The sequence below is a fragment of the Cupressus sempervirens genome, chromosome 10 (assembly GCF_028749045.1).
Source record: "Cupressus sempervirens isolate cs-2001-9-10 chromosome 10, ASM2874904v1, whole genome shotgun sequence".
Taxonomy (NCBI): Eukaryota; Viridiplantae; Streptophyta; class Pinopsida; order Cupressales; family Cupressaceae; genus Cupressus; species Cupressus sempervirens.
In genome coordinates this window covers 269,768,476-269,792,276 of record NC_143127.1, presented here as the reverse complement: position 1 = coordinate 269,792,276, position 23,801 = coordinate 269,768,476, and the positions used below count along the sequence as shown (strand labels likewise).

At 29.9% G+C, this 23,801-nt stretch overlaps 2 protein-coding genes across 2 annotated transcripts; both read left to right on the top strand.

Annotated features, from left to right (window-relative positions):
• Positions 1 to 224: 224 nt before the first annotated feature.
• LOC149533683 (uncharacterized) lies at positions 225 to 1,558 on the top strand. The gene is made up of 3 exons (XM_089803631.1): positions 225 to 517; positions 1,065 to 1,151; positions 1,247 to 1,558. The coding sequence occupies exons 1-3, from the start codon at positions 226 to 228 to the stop codon at positions 1,288 to 1,290; spliced, it is 423 nt and encodes a 140-aa protein (XP_089659757.1). The 5' UTR covers position 225; the 3' UTR covers positions 1,291 to 1,558.
• Positions 1,559 to 20,352: 18,794 nt separating this feature from the next.
• On the top strand, positions 20,353 to 21,677 carry LOC149533682 (uncharacterized). Its single transcript, XM_089803630.1, has 3 exons — positions 20,353 to 20,605; positions 21,123 to 21,209; positions 21,304 to 21,677. Exons 1-3 carry the CDS (start codon positions 20,404 to 20,406, stop codon positions 21,345 to 21,347), a joined length of 333 nt encoding a protein of 110 aa, XP_089659756.1. The 5' UTR covers positions 20,353 to 20,403; the 3' UTR covers positions 21,348 to 21,677.
• Positions 21,678 to 23,801: the final 2,124 nt, after the last annotated feature.

Sequence of the window (23,801 nt, the reverse complement as noted above, 5' to 3'; positions counted from 1 at the left end):
TGCTATACATACAAAAACGTGCAATTTCGAGTGGCAATGAGCTCCTCCACGATTATAAATAATTTCCCATAACATTTGTTATCACCCTTATCCATTGGAAAGGATGAGGTCGCACTATTCAGATTACGGCCTTCCTTTCCACCTTTGGTTGGGATGCTCTTTGGATAATTCCACATCCCCCTTATATTATCCCCCTCCCTCTCCCTTATTATTACAACGCCTTCTATGCGCTTCCTCTTCTTTGTCAACACAGTCACAAACATTACGTTTGGTTTTGGTTTTGTCCAAATTGGAGGCCCGGACAAAATGAAAATTCCTCCACCACCACGTGAAGAGGAAAATTCATGTTTCACTTGTCAGAACAGCGTTAATATCAATACCAATATGGAGGATGGTTTGTTTATTCGAATGGTTCAGCATCTCATTGAGAAGTGCCTTCTTTTTAACATGGATCGCCATGAATGTGTTCAAACCCTCGCCAAGCATGCCCACATTCACCCCCTCGTCACTCTTGCAGGTTCATTTCTTCTTCTTCTTTTCTCATTCTGTAGCTTTACATGAGATGCCAAGTTTTGATATTTTTTGTTTAGAGATTCGAAATGTTTTTTTGTTTGATTGCGCGAATTTTTTCATAGACTATAAGCAAAATGAAAGGACAAATAGTGTGAAGACAGAGATCATTGTTATTTATATTCTTCATTCTAATAATAAATCATACAATAATATTTACGTCAGTGAATTGAAAAACATTTCAAGTTATTATATGGTTTTATTAGAATATATAGACAGGACAAAGTATGTAGAAACTTACTGAGAGTTTGTAAGTGAATAGGAGTTTTAATTTGAAGTTAAACTTGTAAGAATTTGTTTTCCTCTTAAAAAGGTTACAAAATCATCAAGTGGAATGTATAAATTAATCTGTGTTGGATCGATCTTCTCAAAACTTGTGCATATAAATAGCCACTACGCTGTGATCTATGGTCGATTATTATAAAGATGAATGACAGTTCACAATGCATTGTGATCCATGGTTTTTATTAGTATAAGAATGTTATGAATGGCAGTTTGGAAGGGGCTACTGCGAGAGAACAGAGAATTTTTTCGAACATATTTCATAGGTAGATCACAGAATCACAATGCTCAGATTCATAGTGAGTATACAAGATCTGATCTTCTCTTATTTTCTCCAATTTTTATATTGGTCACTGCTTACAAACTTTAGGAGTCTGTGGTATGAAAATTGCAGGCATAGATCCAACATATTATATGAGGCATTGTAGAAGGAAGTGAAGAAGGTTGCAGTATTGGTACTTTTATGACCTGTATATGTTTGTATACAACTCTTCTCAGTAGAATGTGAGTTGTTTGGTAAAAGATAATCAGAGCTATTAATATTGGAAACAGAGATCTAATCAAGTATTTAAATGGCTGATTTGTAGTATCAGTTGGGAATAGAACGGTGACGGCTATTTACTTTCAGCCCATCAATCAAATATCTTCTATGTATTATCCATGTCATCATATATCTGTATTAATTAAAAATCATATTCGTGCTTAAGTTTTGCCACATATAACTTGGTGAAGTCCCTTGATTAAATGGTCTAGAATTCGAAGATCTTACTTATGTGGGTAAGCAACTTATCTGCAACAAATAGAGTATCTTTAAGTAGGCTAAGAAAGACAAACATGTAAACTTCTGCAGTTGTATTTTTGCTGCTTGCTTAGTAACCATCTTAAACAGTGCATTTTCTTTCTCTCTTTTCTTTTCTCTCTCTCTTTTTTTTTTTAAAGCCTAATATCTATGTTAAAGAGTGTATTTTGTATCTTGCTTCCACTACAAGCTTTGCCTTTGTTTGAACCCTTTTGGGAATTTCCATCTCTTGCTTTTACTTGCAGAGTTACATGTGTCAGAGACAGCCAACAATTTGTTACAGTATGGAAAGTATTGAATGTGTGAAAGCAAGCGTGAAATTTACAATGGTTTCCTAATGTAATGTCTTGTATTGTATTTTATATGTATTATATTTACAAAAATCTTATATATTGAATTTTCTAAATTTATATGGTTTGTTAAAAAGTATAAAAGCTTACAAATTAATTATAAAATAGCAATATATGTCAACTTAAGAAAGTTTCTAAGTTTATATTTTGTATACTAATATTTTAAATTGGTAAAAAAAATTTATATAATATATTTAAATAATATTATCTATAATGAATTTTGACAATTTATTGAGAGACTTAAGCATGATATTGACAGTTTTATAAAATTTAAACAAGCATAACAAGTAGGAAAGAGGTTCAAAGATTACCATATAGTCCAACAAACAAACATAGTTAAAAACTTTCACAATAAAGCTCACACTATGTAGTAGTTTTTTTTTCCATGTCCTTTTTATAAATTTTTATGAATATATCTTAAGTTTGCATTTATCTAAAGAGTATAGCATAACGTTTTTTTTAAAGGGTATAATAAAATTCAAAAGTAAAGACCTAATTTTTGCAAATATATGTTTTAAATTATTTATACAATAATATTTAAGAAATATCTTGATTATTCAATCAAATTATCTTAAATAATAATATTTAAATAAATAATAATATAAATTCAAACATATTTTTTTATTCTATGAATTTTCAAATATAAAAAATTCATCTATATTCAATTTTTCCTAGATGCTATTATTATGATACACTATCAAGACCTTTTCTTTTTATGATATTTTTATACAATAAGATGATTTAAAATTTGATATATTGAAAGAAGAAAGTTCTAATTATTATAATTTTGAGCTACATGAATAAATTGTAGTATGTTTTTGAAGTATATAGATAGTTGCCAAGAGAGACAGGGGGCTGACCCTAAAGTACAAAAAGGTTGAAAGATCAGTTGAAGGTGACCTCCCTATCATCTAACCAATACCAATTTTATACTTCAAAGAACTAACATAATCCATAAAAGCCTTAACAACATCTTTCCTACTATGATCAAGCAGATAAATAGGAAAGTAATTCCAAAAGTAAAACACCATACTACTACCATCAGTCCAACAATTAAACTTATACAAATAATAAAAATCCTTGTAGAGCATCAAGTTTAGATTATACGATATCATTAAAGCAAAAAGAAAAATAACCATCTGGGCTAATTTCCCTCCTTCTTATCCAATTCCTAAACATCCTTCACCTCAGGTCCATCCCTATCCACATTCACCTCCTCCTCCTTGACAAGTTTTTCTAGGAGGGTCTTCATCCAGTCCTTTACCAAGAAGCCATATTGGAGCAGGAAGTCTCTCTCTCTCTCTCTCTCCTTTCCAAGGTCCTTCACATCCTTGTTCACCTGTAGGAAGTAAAGGGTGGTAGTCACAGAATGCAGCACTTTAGTGGAGAAGTCAGCCAAGGTTTCAAATCTTTGGCAAATGCCAGTATGGTTATCTACCAAATCCTTCATTGACTATTCAAGCCTATCAAGCCATGCCTTACAATAACTCTGGTCATAGTTATGCTTTCCCCCACCCTTAGGAGTGTCCTTCATGGGGGAAGTAATGTCTTCACCACTGCTTCTAGTCGAGGAAGGAATGGCCTCCAAGGTATTAGAAATATGGGAGGGCCTAGGAGGATTGGAACTAGACTTATTGCCAATTTTCTAGTGGGGTTTCTTCCTCTTAGGGGGTTTAATGTCACTTTTAGTAGACTCCAAGATAAGGACCTATTTGGGAGGGGACTTAAACTTCTCCAATTGGAGGCATTTTTTGGATCTATGAGCACTCTGTTTGCTCTTCCTAGTATCTGTGTCGAAGTCTATGAGACTAATTTTGACCTCAAGATTGGGGGTTTTCTTAATTTTTTTATGGCTAAGCCCAGGGCCAAGTTCAAGAGAGACTTGGGGGGTAGCAATAGCTAGAGATTAAAAAAAATATTTTAAATATGGTTAAGAATTATAATATTTTATTCACCGTCAATATTTAAGTATGTATCATTGTTTTGTGTCCTTAACAATATCATCATAAAGAAAAAATAATTTTAAGGTTATAAAATTATATTATGATTAAATTTATATATTTATGTCACTTTTTAAAAAAAAATTCATTTTGGTGAAATAGATTAATTTAAGTTGGTTTAATTATATTACTCATCAACCATTGGCATATTTGTGATTTAATTTTGATTCATTCTTTTCTCTTTATCTAGTTCTTTCATACATATTCTCATACGATTCACTTTTACTCTCTCATTATATATAAAAGGTTTTGATATATTCATAAATACAAGTAGATTATTATGGCCATACTAGTATACATACCCATATTTTTAATATTTACTTTGAGATATGCAAGTTTCCACATCCCATGATGCTTGAGTTTTTTCCTTGAGGGCTTAGGATTTCCTCAAAAACTTAGACTTTCAAACTTAATTCCTAACTCTATGCCCTTTTCTACTATTGCTGGAAGCCAACTTGATGCACATTTATGTGACATGTTCCTAAATTTAAATACTTTAATACATCCATTTTCTCAATTAATTATAATGGAATAACAAAAGAAAATAGATGGAAAAATATTGAGAGAACACTTCAATTTTCAATAAATTTCTATCGATGAAATCAAAATAATTTAATCCATATACATATTGGAAAATGATATCTTAAAATATTTTCTATAAGTTTGAAATTGGAACTCTTTAAAAGGTTGACCTAAACAAATTACCCTAACAATTTAGCAATGTCTCGCTTACATAATTATAAAAATATATTATAATGAAATTCATATATTTATATCAATTCTCATTTAATTCATTGATGGAATAACTTGATTAAATGAAGTTGGGTTCATTATTTGATTACAATCCATTTCCTTCATACATATTGCTATAAAGTTTTTATTGACTTGAATCTCATTTACAAAGATTTTGATATATTTAGCATTAATAACAATACACTTTTTATTCACTTGATTCTTATTTACAAATATTTTGATTATTTAGCATTAATAAAAATATAGTGTACTCTAACTAGAACACATGCCCATACATCTAATCCCCCTTAGGATATTGCACTTTCACATAAATATTTTATGAAGAATCTCATATATCTATGTTAATTTTCATTTAATTTTAGACTCAATATGACAGAATGACTTAATTATATTAAGTATCAAACATATTATTGAATTAAATTGGATTTATTTTTTATCTACTGTTGGAATTTACAAGTGGGAAGAATACTTTTGAGAGGGGGGCTGAATCAAAAGTACCAAACTTTAAGCTATAAAACTTTTAACTGAAATTAATACACCCATGAAAAATTTCTAATTAACATGAAAGTAAAGGCATGCATGAAAATAGACAACACAATATTTGATCACCTAGAAACCCTCCAAAATGAGAAGGTAAAGCTGGGGTGGTCATGACACCCATAACTTATCACTACAACAATATGTAACTTGTCAAGGTTACAAAGTTTGACCATCATCAATTATCTGCCCTTGAAAGTTGTGCCCTATTAAAGGCTCCAACACACTATTAATGGTGTACCTGTCTAAAAGATTTACAAACATTCACTTGGAATGTCACCCCGTTAAAGGATTTACAAAATGGTTGTTAAACCAACCTATCTTCATAGGATTTTCATTCTCCTAATACAATGGCTAGAAAGTATAGTAAAATTTGTTGACTTGATAACTTACAATCCTTAATTGTTGATTTCATATTGATATTCAGTGCATTCTGATCTGATCCTCATTGGTCTGATATGATTCTATTTGAAGTGTTGATACTCTATTTTGTTAACTGATACTGCAATGTTGTCCTTCCTCTAAGTCTTTTTACCCCTTTCACTTCCTTCAAACTTTGCTAGTATTCTCTCCTTACATGCATTCTCTTCTCAGACACTCTTTCATGTATTCCCATATATTACTAAATTATGGGGTTTCAACCTCCTTAAAAGGTTTCATGACTTAGGGTTAGGTATGAATCTACAATTGAGATTCATCCATCTTTCTTGCTCAAATATTTCTATTTTTCTAATTGGTTGCATGTTGATTTCATAGTGAATCAAAAAGATTCCATCTTATCTTTTAATCCTTCAAGATTTTATCATATGTTGGTTGCAAAATGGTTTACATCTTAGATTGTGAGGGCACAAACTCTTATACTGATTCTATGTTACTCGGCACTTACTAATTACTAATGCTCAACACATATAGAAATTTTGTCTTACTTGGCACCTATAGAAATTTTGTCTTGCTCAGCACCTATAGTTTACTTGGCACATATATTGGCTCAGCACTATTAGTCACTCAATAGTTGAAACTTGCTCGAAACTGTCTATCTGCTTGACAGTTGAATGACTTGGCACTTGATGAATTTTTGGCTCAACACATACTATAACTTGGCATCTATATTATACTCAGCATTATCTAAGAAAATTTCTTAAGTGTGTTGACACTCAATTGTCAAAAACAATCTGAGACCAACATCTACTCGATAGACATTCTTGTACATTTGGTGTTTACCCCATCCTTATATATTAAGGTTTTGGTATTTTCATCATTATTAGCCATTATTGTATGGGCATATTGTTATACATATATACACATTGTAATCCTCACCTTGGGATATGTATTATCACATAAATATATTATTGTAAAATTCATATTTTATGACATTTATCAAATTTCACTATAGATCCAATTTGATGGAATGACTTGACTAGATTTCATACTTGCACACATTCTTGACTTTAATTGGGTTCATTGTTTGATCTCTATCCATCACCTTCATACATTTCACTATAGAATTTGCATAGCTCACCCCTAGTTACAAAAGCTTTGATATAATAATTATTATTACCCATTTAATGTAGACATACTAGCATACATACCTATACAACCAATCCTTGCCTTGGGATATGCACTTTCACATAAATATATTATGATGAAAAATCATATAATTATATCAATTCTCATTTAATTCTAGACTCTATCTGATGGAATGACATAATTAATTCATGTATTGAACACATTATTTAATTTAACTAGGTTCATTCTTTGGTATCTATCTATTAACTTTATAAATACTCACATACATTTGAATTTTACCTCATCCTTATTTATAAAAGTTTATATGTATTCATCATTATTAGTCATTTATTGTATGCATACTAGCATAGATACACATGTACATCCAATTCTCACCTTGGGATATGCACTTCCATATAAATCTATTATGATGAACTTCATATATTTTTGTCAATTCTTGTTTAATTCTAGAGCCTATTCGATGCAATGACATAATTAAATCACACATTGAACACATTCTTGAATTAATTTAGGTTCATTGTTTGATATCTATCCATTTCCTTCATACGTATTCCCACATATTTGGCATTTATACCATCCTTATTTACAAAATATTTTAATATATATATTCATCACTATTTACTTTATATTGTACTCATACTACCATAGATACTTATACATCCAATCCTCACTTTCAGATATGTGCTTCCACATAAATCTATTATGATGAAGTTCATATATTTATGTCAATTCTCATTCAATTCTATAAATATTTTGATGGAATGCCATAAATAAATTAAAAAATTTAACACAATTTTAAATTAAGTTGGGTTCATTTTTTTATCTCTATCCATTTCCTTCACACATTTGACATTTACCCCATCATTATTTATAATTTTTGTGATAAATTTTTCATTATTAGTAGGAATGTGTAGGATCATGGTATGCTAAAAAGTTTCGATGCAAAAACAAATCCTATTTTCAGTAGTAAAAATGTAATTTACAAACCTTGTTGAGTTTTTAGTAGGTCTGGTTGTCAATACACCTGGCCAAAGAAAATTTAACCAATCCACTGATCCCTAATCGTTTATCCAAAAATATCAAATATCCAATATTTTCGACATCTAAAAAATGATAACTTAATTCTTTTATAAACACCCACATCCCATGTTATTTGTTATCATAGTCAAATAACAATAACACAAATTTACAAAAACTCATATCTAATAGAAAAAATTACACTTGATATTTGAGCAAAAAAAAATTCAAACATCAACAAGCTAAGTTCGAATTGTTTTTAGTTATTTGTCATTTTTTAATTTTTTGTTTTTAAATCTTGATTAAAAAGTAAGTTTTTTAAAATAATTATGTTTATAATACGTAGAATAGGTTGTAATTCCATAATAATTTTTATTGTAATCGAGCATGGATATATAAACCAATCATAGAACCCTCATTTTGATTTTGTAAACCATCCACACCGATCTCCAAACAACTTGCAACCACCACCAAATACCCCCAACCAACTAAAATCAATCCACCACCTTAAGAAAATGAACTAGCCCTAAAACTCTCGACCTTTAGAGGACATTATAGGAGAAAAATTGAATTTTCTCTAAGGTTTACAAACAACCGATGACAATATCCGTACATTATGTCCCACATTTTTCACCATAAACTTTATTATTGAAAACATGTAGATACTTACCAAGCAACATAATGCTTCTCTTCTTTGTTGTGATTCCATGCATGCCAAGTTTGATGATGAGCTCGATTATGATCAAAGTTATGAGCCTTAATATAACTAAACATGACCTATGTAAGCTTTTTTTGGATGCCATAAAAATTTGACCCTAAAAATCCCAAATTGTCAATTAAGTGGTGCACAGATGATGAAATGTGTGATAAATTTTGGGTTTGTTCATGGATGGTTTTTGATACACCACCCCATAGTAATATGATGTCCCATTACAATTTTTAAGAAAATTGTATGTTGTATATGTGCTTTTCCAGAAGGTCAACTATTGGAGAATGAGATCAAACTAAGGTGTGGGCTTAGGTGCTCCTCAAGACAAGCCATTTGCACAATGAGTGAAATCTTGCACATATGTCCCCCCACTCTGATATTTCCTCCCTCTTGCAGTGTAGCATCATGATATTATTATTGAGGCTGACTCACAAATTATTAGTGCCATTCATACCTTGAGTGATAGTTTTGGCTAGCAAGAGCATGACATTGCTTCCTCCTTTTGCTAATGAGTCTGACCCTTATACATCTTTTAATAACTAACATGTTTGTCACCATACTTGTGTTGTGTGCAAGAATTTGTCTTAGGTACCCTTTCTGATAGTGGTGCATATAAGTACATCTCTGGGTGGACAATGGATCATATGATGCTATATAAATTGTAGCACTTCATGGAGAGGTACTTCAAAGGAGAGATGGGGAGGGGCATGCAGAGAAATAGACTCTTACTGTTATGGTAAGTCTAAACATTTGACTTGTCATGTTGAATTAATTTCAAATATTCACATTCTTAGTAGAATGCATTTACAACGATTATCTACTTATGTATATATGTGTGTTCGATTTACGTTCAGTTGATGATAAAGGATGAGATGACCCAAATGGATAGTTCTACACTTTTGGTCAAATAACATATATGTTTTAATATACAAATTGGTTTCATTTTTTTAGTAGTATATACCTATGTTTTCTAATTGTTATGTCTCTCTCTCCCTCTCTCTCTCTCCCCCCCAAGTATTATTATAATGTTAATTTATTAATATAATATTAATATTATATTATTATAGAATAATAGCTTAAATAATTTAATATAATAATAATTTAAATATAATACAATACTAATATATATTATATAAATAATAATATATCAATACTAATTTAACATATCTAATACTAAATATTTCTAATTGTGTAATAATATTAATATAATATTATACTATTATATATAATAGTAATATGCATTATAATGATATAGTAATAATTAAAAACAGTAGTGATACAAATCAAATTTGAAAATAAAAATTAATAAAATAAAATTGGAAACAAAATTAAATGACAAATTAAAAAATTTGAAAATGTTGAGCTTAATTAGATAACCGATATTATCGAATATATGGAAATTTTGGATATTTGATTAGCCCAATAAGCCTAGTATTTTCCTTGGGTTTTGGCTTTGGAATACCAAATATGAACGCTCAACCCAAAAAATATGTTTGTCATATTTTCTCTAATCTCCATACTTTGACCATGTAGATGGGGACCTTTTTTTTCACTTGAAATTGATGAAAGGAAATGGGTTTTTTAAGACATTATCATATTTCCATCAATATTAATTTGATGTCAAATTTTGAGTTCAATAAGTAATTATTACTTATTTATTAATTGATTTACCTCTAAAGTCCTAATTGATAGAGTGATTGAAAAATAGCTATGACTTTCGAATGGTTTAACTTTTTTGAAATTTGAAACATGCATTGCATTCTATGTTTTACCTACTATAAGAAAATAAAAGTTTTTAATTTTGCAAAATTTAGAATTGGTTAAGGTGATGAGACATGGAATTTATTCTAAAAAAGATGAAGCATAAAATTGATTATTAATTATTTATAAGGAGAAAATTACACAAAAGTATGTCTAGATCTAGGCATGAATCTATTACTTATATCTAGAATCTTGTGAATAAATACAGTCATTTGACTATGATTAAGGTGGTAAGACATACACATACTTTTATATTTTTCCTGAAATTTTTTCCTACTGTATTGTAATCTAAAATTTTAAATTATTAGATTTTTTTTCCGAAAAGGGCTAATAGTTTAGAAACTACATTCAATTTCCTACAAATTCTCTTCTTACTACTTTTTGGGATAAGGTCGATAAGATGTTCAACTTTTTACGTCAAATTGAGTAACCCTAATTTTTGGATTTTTCTTTTCCACTTAAGGCCATAGCTTGGTATAACATGATCATGCACACTCCCTAGCCATTTATTTTAATCATAAACTAGCAAACACAAAAAAAAATCCAATTCTCACCTTTGGGTAATGCTATGAGGAGCTTCACTTAGTGAGCCTAAGTCATATTATGTATGTTTGTGGCATGATAAAGATTAAGGTCAAGTTATTTTCAAATAATATTTCCCAAAACTCATTTTTTGTCACCCCCCTCCAATACCCAAGCAATACATCACACAACCATTTTCCTCTATAAACCATCTTAAATCCCACCTGAAACCCCCACCAAATATAGGCAATATGAATTGCCTATTTCCCTCCCCCCCCCCCCCCTCCCCACCACCCAATATGAATGTGTGTGATATTGTACTACCCCAATAGTAAAGTTCCTATAGGATATGCACTTTCACATCCCATCGCACTTGGATTTGTTCCTAATAGAAAAGAATTATCTGCAAAATTTGAACTTTTGAACTCAAACTCCTTATTCCATGCCTTTTCCTATTAATTACTGGAAGCCAAATTGATACATAAATCTATTCCAAAAATTAATGGTTGTTATTGTTTAAACATATTCATTTACATAATTAATTCTTATGAAATATTAAATTAAAATTAGAAATAAGAATCACTAGAATATACATCAAATTTCAATAGGCATATTTAAGTTACATTAGCCTATACAAGTATTCTGAATTTATACAAAATGCATAAAAAACTATATCTATAAAATATCAATATGTATAAAATTTAATTTTCTTTAAAAACTAAATGAATATGATTCCTCCAACATTAAATACCTCTATCCATAACCCCATTGTCTTCCTTATCCAAGGAAAAGGTTTTTGTCGTACGATTAGAAGTATGGCCTTTCAACTCTAGGTTGGGGTGGTGCTTTGGATATTTCAAACTCATTTATAAACCTTAAAATCTCTTTTGTCCATCCATTCACTTATTTACATATAAGTTAAATTATCTTTTTTCTATCAATTCACTTGTTCACAAACAAGTGAAACTCCTTCACTTGTCTATTTACTGACACCTTCATCTTTTCTAAAACAATTTGGGGGACAAAATGAAAATTATAATATCAGTTAGCAAGAATAGGTTTGAAAATGGCTTACAAGAATAAGATGCATATTAAAGAGAATATATTTAATATAATAAATGATCATAAAACTTTTTATTTTTATACATTATATAACATTCAATATATAAAAATATATCAATTGATAAAGTTTAAGTCTATATATTCGTGTCAGTCTCATTTAAAGTTTAGGATCTTTTTTGATGGAATAGTTTATTATATATTTACCAAAACTTTGGGATCTTCATTTATCATTAAGCAATTTTTGTACCTATACTAGGATGCACATTCATGTATCCAACTATCTGTATAGATGAGATAGTTTAATTTAAGTATATATTTACCAAGATTTTGAGATGCTCATTTTTTTAAATCATTTTTTGTATCTATACTAGTATGCATGTACATATATCCATTTGCATGTTGAGATATGCATGTTGTTACCATGGATCAATCCCACAATATTTGAGTTACAAAAATGCTGAGTTTGGCCTCCAAATTCAAGTTTTTATACTTAATTTCTCAATTAAATGCACTATGGTGTGGATGTTACCCACAAGCTCACTAGTACAAGAAACAAGTTTTCCTATTAAATTAGGAGCTTATAGTTAGGTACCTTTTTGAGGGTTTAGCTATTACGAGTGATTTGTACCTTAAATTAGAAGTACAAATAGATCTACTAAGATCTACCATGTTAGAATATTTTAAATACTCTTCTAAGAACTTAGCTAGTTAAGAGATTTATAACTTGAACCTATTAGGATTCACCCAATTTAGGGATTTGACTTTCGTAACTATAGAAAATAACTCAATCTATGATATGGAAATGACACTCCTTGCATGTAAGATCCAATTAATTCTTTGTTCTTCTACAATTCCTCTTTGCTCTCATCTACTTCGTATCTTGATTACAACCTTTAACACTTCACAATCTTCATACTTTTTTCTTTATTACAACCTTTTTTGAGAATTGTTCTTGTTGGTGTAAATAAGTATTTACTATTTACACTTTACTTAAGTTTACTTAGGTTAATGCATTATTTTATTATTTATTTAGGTGAGACACTAAGGAGTTTGCATACTCTTATGAGTTGTCATGTTGACAACACTAGAGTAAGCAACTCTAATTCAGCACATGGTGTCTACAACACTAGAGTTTGCATAATTGACTAAGTTGTCATGTAAACAACACTGTTATTTGCACTCTTAATTTAGCACATGGTGTCTACAACATTATTTTGCGTGCTACACCATTGCAGGCTTATCCTCTTATCATCACACTTACTTCTATGCTTAATGGAGGATAACCCATATCTAGTGGACATGTGTCTAGTTGTATGACTTATCATGTTGTTGACTTCTATGCATTTTAGAAGCTTTCCAGAGGCCTTTATATATAGGCACTCCTAGTGTACTTTCAATCAATATTGAATGAATATATCATCATTCTGATCATACTCTCTTTTGTCTACTGTTGTGCTTGTGCTTGAGTTCCTTGGTCTTAGGTGAATTTTTCCCTAAGGAAAATTCTTACAGTTCTATTAGGCATAATTTTTGCCTCTTAATCTTAACCAACCATTCAAACCTTAAGCTTCTCATTCACACACCTTAAGCATTTCACATATCTGGATGTCTCAATATGTTATATCATGACTAAGCTAGTCTTTGATCAAATCTTTTTTTCCATTAATTAAGAAGTCAAAACATATTGCCTTTCCCAATGCACTACTTTAATACTGCCTCATACTAATTCAACAATTCAACATATGCCAACTCAACATCTCATCACCTTCACTCTTTATTAGTTCATATTTATAACTTGCAATGATCTTGAATCCTTTAAATGTCTCCAAGAACTCAAGTGTTCTTATCTTTACTTGGTCCAACTATAACGATCCAATTTCCTTCCACTAGTCAACTAGTTGCATTGTGGTTGCTACTCTAAAACATGGTGATCATGTATATACTACACCCATGATCGCATCTTGTGATTCCATTTCTACCTTGACTATTGTGAAGGTGCTATGCATGTTGTCAACTATTATATTATAGTCATAGATCATATTCTTATGTTTAACAATCGTATCAAGATTGTGTATTCTACTTTCATCGATCATACTCCTAAACTTCTTCTAACTAAGTTGACATAGTAGTTGCCATCAATGACAACCAAATATAGTCTTCAAATAATTGCCATATCATCATAATGCCAACAGCCCATACAACATATCATCACCTTGTATTATGCACTTTCACATCCTATAATAATTGGATTTTTTCGTGGAGGAATCAAGATTGTTCCCAAGACTCGAATTGCTAATTTGATACCATTCCTACTTGTCCAAAGTCAATTTAATGCATATTTGCAAGAAATGTTATAATGTTTCACCATTTTAATACTTTCATTTGATCAATTAATTCTAATCAAATTCAACACTAAAAAAATTGTAAAGAAAAAGAAATCTTTAAATCTCTTCAAAATTCAAAAGATAATCAATATCATTCATTTATACTTTTACGAGGAAAAAAAAAAGTCACACAATATCAACATGTAGATAAACCTTCAAAAAGAAAGGGCTATAATTTTTCCAAAATTATAAACAGCTCTCTCTCTCTCTTATCCACGGAAAGGCCGCTGTAGTGCGATTTAAAGGGTGGCCTTTCAGTTCTTGGTTGGGGTGGTACTTTCTACAGATCTCGCTCATTTATAAACCTTAAATTCTCTGGTTTGTATGTCTTTTCACATATAATTTCTGTTGTCTTTTCGCTTGCTTACAACCTCAACTCTCTTTCTGTCCGTCTATTGACTGAGACAGTCAACTTCGTCTTTTCTCAAACCTGTCGGGGGGAGAAAATGAAAGATAGAAAGCTTTTTCTGTGGCTGAAAATATAGCATTAACAATACAAAAGATCGTCTCTTCTATTTAACATCATCAGCCTCCCCGGTGAGTTTTGGAAGTCACTCCGCATTATAACTCAAAGGCACCTATAATTAAAGGAATCATATAAATTTTTATTTCATAAAATCGGTAAAACATACTGCTTTTGCAGCCCATTTTCTTTTGTTTAACAACTGGGATAGAGATTATGAAGATCAACGGCGGAGTATAAACCTCTTGTGTTTTGCAAAATCTGAAGAATGGTATAGCGTGCAGATTTGTAATGAGTTTAGCCAAATTTAGCATATTTATATTATAAAAGTTCAGATAATATATGTGTGGATATATATCAATCTAAAGTTATAAGGTTAAAATTGTTTAAAATTAGACACAAACAATAGTAACCAATTTATTGTTGTTTTCAGACTTGTTGTATGATTGGAGTATTTTATTTTAAATTTATATTATGATGATGAATACTATAAGCTTTGTTTACAAATTTTAATTGTATTTATACTAATTCATCAAGATCACTATCATATACTCTTATATTCTAGACAAATAGGAAAAAACTAAGTTATTAAAGTTGTGATATCTATTATCATATATCTTTTTAAATAGTAGTTATTGCATGTAAATCTCATTACCAATGTTGATGTCTTCATGTGTCTTTTGAATAACAATTTCAAGCTCTTAAACTAGAAATATATGCAATTTATAAAATAGAGGAATCTATGTCTATTAATAAACCCATCTCATAATCTCAAATGGTGTAAATGCTTTCTACTATTTATTTTAAATTCGTATGATTGTAAAAATTTTATTCAATGCTTTAGGAAAAATAATTAAATATAATAATAATAATAATTCACTTTGTGCATTACATTCAAAAATAGAAATAAAGTTCTTTTAATGTTTAAATCAATATAATATATATTTGTCTTTTTCAAAGCTTACAAGATAAAAATAAACATACAAACCATTTTAATGAATATGTACATATATAAAATAGATAAAGATATGTTCTCATCCATTTATCATTAATAACATATTCATTAGGGTATTACATTCAATACTAGAAATAAAATATCTTTAGTTCTAAAAACAAGTTACCTATCTTCTCTAAACTTTACAAGATTAAAACAAATATACTAACCATGTAATGAGTATATATTAATAGAAAACATATGCTCATAGGCTTTCATCACTTGGTCATTGAAAACACTATATGGAATGAGTATGGTTTATGTTTCATGCCTTGTTTATTGTAATAAAATACCTTGCTCAATGTGAAAATATTCCTTCTAATAAGGTGGCAAATAAACCTCGCTTAGTATTACTTCTAGCATATGTATAGCCTAAACAACAACAAAAATTCTATTTAGTATATTTACACTAAATATAATATTTCTAACTAATTCATAATATTTAAATTGTGTTATTGCATCCCTTAGGACCCTTAATAATATGAATAATTATTTTATGAATTTTGGTAAGTAGAAATATACATTTTCTTGAGTACAATTTATCTTAAATCAAATGACCTATAATACATGATAGGAAGACCAATACTGAAATACTAGTGATTCATAAAGGTGTTGAACAAAGTTTTACATTAAAACATTCTTCACCTTGCAACAAAAGGCCTATTTTCATGATGCAATATCTTATCAATGAAGGAAAACTTTAAAAATGCCTCTAATATGCATAAATGAAGTTCAATTATAACACTTGGTTTGATAATGATGTTCTTCATCTCTTAATAATGTCATTTTCCTTGGATCAAAAGGGAAAGGTATATACATGTCATTGAATACACCAAGTATAGGACAAAAAACTACAATTAAGTTCATTTTTGAGAAATCAATGTTGTGTTATTACAAAAAATAATTCAAACCTCATGTTTTTGAAATAAAAGCAATCAAAACAAGGGGGCTAGCCCATTACAAACTAGTTGGACAACTACCAGCAGATAACCATCAGAACATAACTAACCCCTAATGCTTTTTAAAACAAAAACATAAGTTTATACTATAATTATTACAGTAACTACAGGCTTTAAACAAAATGCCTATTAATAAGCAATAGAAGTTTATACTATAATTATAAAAGTAACTACGGGCTTTAGGAAAAATGCATGTTAACAAGTTGAAGTCACTTAACAAAAACAAAGGAGTAACGACCTTAAAATCGAAAAATTCTATAAACCATTGGATTAACAGGATGCAAAAATAAAAGAAGGGGGGAGCCCTTAATATTTCTTGACCTCCTTCCCTAGAAGGACATTTGCCCAGTCTTTCACCAGGAAGTCAAAAAGCAGCTTGGAGTCCTCCCTAGGCAAGTCCCCTTCAGCATCCTTCAATAGGCATAGAGTGGTAGCCACCAGATAAGTGACTTTAACTATAAACTTGGTTAATAGTCCCATTCTTTCTTCCAATGCCTAGATTCTCTGCTACAGCTCATTACCAGCCTTATCTGAAACGCCCAAATATGTGTCCCTGCCAGCCTTATCCGAAATGCCCAAATATCTGTCCCTACAGCTCAAACCTCGTGTTATAAATATTTCAACTTACATTTTGGTTAAATGTTAGCAACAATTATTATGGTAATAGTAACATCTCACCTTTAGCAATTTTTTTATATGTACAGAAATGTAGCTCAAGTTTTGTATTTGACTATGAAATAATTTTATTGTTTCCCCTTAAATTGACTTCATAAGGATACTAAAAGTCAAAATTTCAAAGAAGAATATCATACTTATTCAATTGTAATCCACAAATTCAAAGAGGTTTAGATTTATCATTTGTTTGTTATTACAATGTTGATTAGAGGTTTTCTTTGGTGTTACATTAGATCAAATAGTAGTTTGGTGGATTACTAGTGATTTCATTATTATAAGATTTTCATCAAATGCCAAGGTGTGACTTACAATCATATTTGAAATCTCTTAGAATGAACTAATAGATAATATTAGGCCACATTGAGTTTCAACATTCTTTCATGTTGTTATCACTTTCAAATAGTGGTATGTAATTTGTACTTCTATTTAGCTTTTGGGCATATCCAATGATTTTTTTAGTGGTGAATCTTTGCGAATTGGCGATTCTATTTCTTTGGGAAATCATAATATGGTGAATAAAACCTACATATGGGGTCAACCACATCACCGAGATATTAAATAATTTGGGTCCAAATCCCAAGCTAATCACCCATTCGTTTACACATAATTGGTCCCAAATCTTGGTCCAGTTACCAATGTAATCTACAATTAGGACACAGTTATTTTAATTTTTTTGCCAACTTTTACCTAATATTTTCTCATTGGGAAATGTTAATTCACCCTTAGAATAAAATAATATTTTCCCTAGGGCCAAGAATCGCCTACCAATTTACTGACATGTGTCTCCAACTACCCATGTTTAGCCAACTATTTTATATTTTGGGCTTTGGGACATGTGCCCTAATTTTGGGAAGAATTAAAATTTATGCTATAACATTTGAAATTAGGCTTGAAATAGAACTAAGCCCATTGATCTATCTTACATCAATGCTCCAGATCAATTCCTTTCACCATATCAATGATAACATGCAAAGTTATGACGACCAAGTTGGCAACAAAAAAGGACACATTATTAATTGAGTCTTAATGGATTGGTAGACTACATGTACATTGTATGGTGTACTCTTGGTATATGGGCCATGGCCCACCTATGATTCTATAAATTCACCAAAAAATTAAATAATCTCTCTTTAGAAACATATAGATTAGCCAACTATATTAGTATTCTATGCTATATGTAACAATTAATTCACCTCTTACATTACAAAAATATTTATGTCCCAAAAAAATCACCAACATTTATTTGCATGCCATTTTTTATAATACGCCACAATTTTTATTAAATCTTGATGTAGAAAGGAAAATTTCTCCAATAGAAAATATCTTTCTCCCTTGCCTCAAACAAAAAAATTGCCCTTAGAAAATTTCCTTGCACATAAATGTTGAATTCACCAATATTTCACCTATTTTTCTTGGGAGAGGTTTCTTAAAGTTATCCCTGGGCATATCATTGAATTATGAAAGGTTGGAAATTAAAACATATAATGCATCAAAGTCGTCTTAAATTGAAAAGGTCCATTGCAAGGGTATTATCTATTATAGATCAAGGATAAAAACCTAAAACTATCAATTAGAATAAAGATATTTTGCATACATAGAGACTAGTTATAGAATAGAAACAATGAGTAATAATATGGATCCTCCAAAAATCATCTTACCCTAGATCAAAATGAATGATTTTAGACATGACACTATGCAATTGTAAATGCTTGGTATTTATTGTTCTTAGTGTGAAGAAACAAGTTTGGTAATAAAGTTGGATGATTGAATGTCATTAACATATCTCAGGCCTATCTAAAACAGGCATAATATTATCAAGATTTCTACTAAATTGTACAAGTGCCTTGTGTGTGTGTGTGTGTTCAATTTAGCAGTCCGTGAAGTTTTAGACTGCAAGGGATTGAAATAAAAAACCATTTGTCATGGCTCTTAGTTGTTCCTCATGGAATGTCAAGGGGCTTGAGTCCCTTTATAGAAAATACATTGTCGAAAGGTTTCTTAACCTAGAGACTTCTTTGTGAAATTAAATGTGCATGTTGAATGTCTTTATTGCACTGACATAATTATGTCGAGCATGTACTAAAACAACTCATAATGAGCAATAGAAAGGATCTGAAAAGATTAAAATTGAACCTTGATATTGTCAAATTAAAATTATTCATATGCATATCAGATTGAATGAAATCAACTCCAAACAATTTATAAATGAACTATAAAATATTGTCTAATGGGTTGATCCTAATTGGTTAAATCATTTGAATTTTGTTAGAGTCCCAAGTTAAATTCTTTATAAGAACATCTAAAGTAGAATTCTAAATTGCATGTTTTTATCTTCTATAGTCCATATTTAATAAAGAGGGAATTCTAAATTGAAAATAGATTTCTAAATAATAACTCTTAATCTTCTAAAAATAATATATAATATTTTTTTAATAAGAAAATTATAATAATTTATTATTAATATTCCTATAATTCTATATCATTCAAACAAAACTTCAAAAAAAAATTAGCATAAAAATAAGATCTTCAAATAAAGAAAAACCAAAACAAAACAAAAATGATAAATGTAGCCAAACCTCTAACTAGACTTGAACACAAAATACCCTACCTATAGCAGTGGACTTTTTGATGAAGCAAGCCAAACATAATTTGCAAATGAGGCTGTCGGTAGGAAGCCAATGATAAGTGGCCCTTGCTATTTTGATTTGTAATTTATTTAGACCAGACAAAAAGGAGACAAAACTGGTTATTCTCCTGCTTTGGAGTCAAGGTATAAATACAAAAACGTGGAATTTCGAGTGGCAATGGGCTCCTCCACGAATATAAATAATTTCCCATAGCAATCGGTATCACCCCTTATCCATGGGAAAGGATTAGATGACACTATTCAGATTACGGCCTTCCTTTCCACCTTTGGTTGGGATGCTCTTTGGATAATTCCACATTCCCCTTATATTATCCCCCTCCCTCTTCTTTGTCAACACAGTCCCAAACATTACGTTTGGTTTTAGTTTTGTCCAAATTGGAGGCCCGTACAAAATGAGAATTCTACCACCACCACCACGTGAAGAGGAAAATCCATGTTTCACTTGTAGGAACAGCGTTAACATGGAGGATGGTTTGTTTATTCGAATGGTTCAGCATCTCATTGAGAAGTGCCTTCTTTTTAACATGGATCGCCATGAATGTGTTCAAACCCTCGCCAAGCATGCCCACATTCACCCCCTCGTCACTCTTGCAGGTTCACTTCTTCTTCTTTTCTCATTCTGTAGCTTTACATGAGATGCCAAGTCTTGATAGTTTGAGATTCAATTTTACAGATGCATGATAGTTTGTGATTTAATTTGATTGTGTGACTTTCTTGAATCATACTCTATGGTCAAAATGAGAAGACAATGTGAAGAGAGATCACATCATTTTCTTTATTCTAAAATTAAAAATTCAAGCTATTATGTAGTTTTATTAGAATAAAAAGACAGTAAGGAGTTCCTAAGTGAATAGGAGAGTGAATAAGAGTTTAAATTTGTAAGAATTTGTTTTCCTCTCAAATAAGTTACAAGATCATCAGTGGAATATATAAATTAGTTTGTGTTGGATCGGTCTTCTTTGGTTCGCTGCCTTTCAATCCAAATTTGTTCACATAAAATAGCCACTACATTGTGATCTATGGTTTTCATAATTAGTATGATGAATGACAGTTCACAATGCATTGTGATCCATGATTTTGATTAGCATTATAAGAATGTTATGAATGGCAGTTTGGAAGGGGCTTCTACGAGAGAACAGAGAATTTTTTCGAACCTATTTCATAGGCAGATCACAGATTTACAATGCTCAGATTCACAGTAAGTATACAAAATCTAATCTTCTTTTCTGCTGTCCAACCTTTTTGTGGTCACTGCTAACAAATTTTGGGACTTGGTGATATGAAAATTACAGGCATAGATCCAACATATTATATGAGGCATTGTAGAAGGAAGTGAAGGAGGCTGTATAATAATTTTATATGTTTGTATACAACTCTTCTCAGCAGAATATGAGACTCCATGGCCAATTAGTAGTATTAGCGCATCTGTCATATATCTTCTATGTATTATCCATGGCATGATGCATCTCGGTAGTAATTAATGACCGTATTCCATCTCACGTTTTCCTGCAACTGGAAGATCTTCCTTGTATGGGGAAGGGACTTATTTGTAACAAATAGAGTATCTTTTTAGTAGGCTAAGAAAAACCAAAATCTAGACTTCCGAAGTTGTATTTTGCTTCTTGCTTAATAACAATGTCAAAGAGTGCATTTCGCTTCCTACCTACTAAGTATGTTAAACAGTATATTTGGTATCTTACTTCCATTACAAGCTTTGCCAAGTTATTTAAGTCCTTTTGGGGGATTTCAATCTCCTGCTTTTTCTAAACGCAGAGTTACATGGTTCAGAGACAGTCAACAATTTTGCTACAGTATGGAAAGTATTAAATGTGTAAAAGACTTGCAAAGATTACCGTGTACTCCAACAGTTGAAGATAAACATAGTTACAAACTTTGGGAATAAAGCTCAAAGTATGAAGTAGCATTAACTCGAAAAGTTGAGTAAAGTTTTTTTGATAAAAGGCTCACAATTTACCGTTCTATTGTAGTTCTATTGTAGACTTTTACTTTTCCAAATATAAATTTTACATTGTCATTGATTTGTTTTTAATTTTTTTTTTTAAATAATTATATATAGTATTATAAATCATCTTTAAAATAATAATTTATTTTTATTATGTTCTAACTTGAAATCTAAAAGAAATCAACTTTTATTTTGAAATTTAAAAACTTATCATTCTTATACTTATTTTTAAAATAAATTTGAAGAAACATCTAAACTATTGAATCAAATTATCTTCAATAAAATAATATATATAAATAAACAATTATATAAATTCAATTGACTTGAAGAAAAGTACTCTGTGCAATTTTATGTACAAATTAATTCTATCAAATATTAAAAAAATCATCTAGTTTATGTTCTTAGATGGTATTATTATGATACATTACTAGACCTCTTTTTTTTTATAGTTTTATAAAGTAAGATTTATTTTAATGTGGGAGGTTGAATGGTGAAAGTTCTGTTGGATTTTAATCCACAATTTAGATAAACAACAATAATAAGAAACTAGAAAAGATGCAAGAGACACAGAGAAATATCCGGAAAACCCTTCTAGAATGAAGGGAAAATCCTAGCTACACACAACAAAAGATCATTTTATTTATAATAAAAAATTTAATAGTACAATGCCTTTTGCTAGATGTCATATATATAATGCAAGAGAGACTCTTCACTTTACAACAAAAGGTCTCTTGAAATTCCCAACAACATAACTCCTTATTACAAATACAACTATTTGTATTTCCATGCCTTAACACATATTGAATGACATGAATCTTAATATTTAATATTAGAATTTAATCATAAGTGTCGTCTTCAGCTGAACATGGCTATAACAATAATAACATCCATATTTATAGAGATAAAAATCTCTATCCTAGCTACAATCTCCAACAAGTTCTAACTATTATAATTCTGAACTAAGTTGATAATTGTAGTATGATATAAATTAAGCTCAAAAATTTTCAAGAGTTATAAAATTTTATTTACCATGAATATAACTATCTATCATTGTTATGCTTTCTTAAAAATATAACTATAAAGAAACATTAATATAGTTGTAAAATTATAAAATGTATATATTTATGCCAATTCTCTTTAATTATAAATTCATTTTGATATAGTAGATTAATTAAACTGACATATCAATGATATGGATGATCTTGTTGATGTAATAACTTAATTAAATTACATATCAACCAATGACACATTCATGAATTAATTTTGGTTCAATCTTTGATCTTTTTCTTTCGTACATATCACTTTTACTCCTTCCCTAATTATAAAAGTTTGATATATTCATTTTTATAAACCATTTATTGATACTCCATACTAGCATACATAATCGTAGATCATATCATATGATTCTAGATTTTGTTCCTATAAGGCTTGGGGTTGTCCCTAAAACTCAAACGTCCCTAATTCCTAATTCTATGCCCTTTCTACTACTTTTTAGGAACCAACTTAATGTATGACATCTTCTTATTTTTAGTATTTTAATATATTTATTTTCTTAATTAATTATAATAGAACAACAAAAATTAAGTAAAATGAATAATCTTTTGAGAACACTTCAACTTTCTATATATATATATATATATATATATATATATATATATATATATATATATAAATGACATCAAAATCATATAATCCATATACATTTTGGTGAATGTTGTTTTAAAATATTTTCTCAAAATCCTAAACATGAATAATTTAAAAGGTTGTAGATAAAGAAGAAATTAACCCTAACAATTTAGCAAAGTCTCCATTACATAATTATACAAA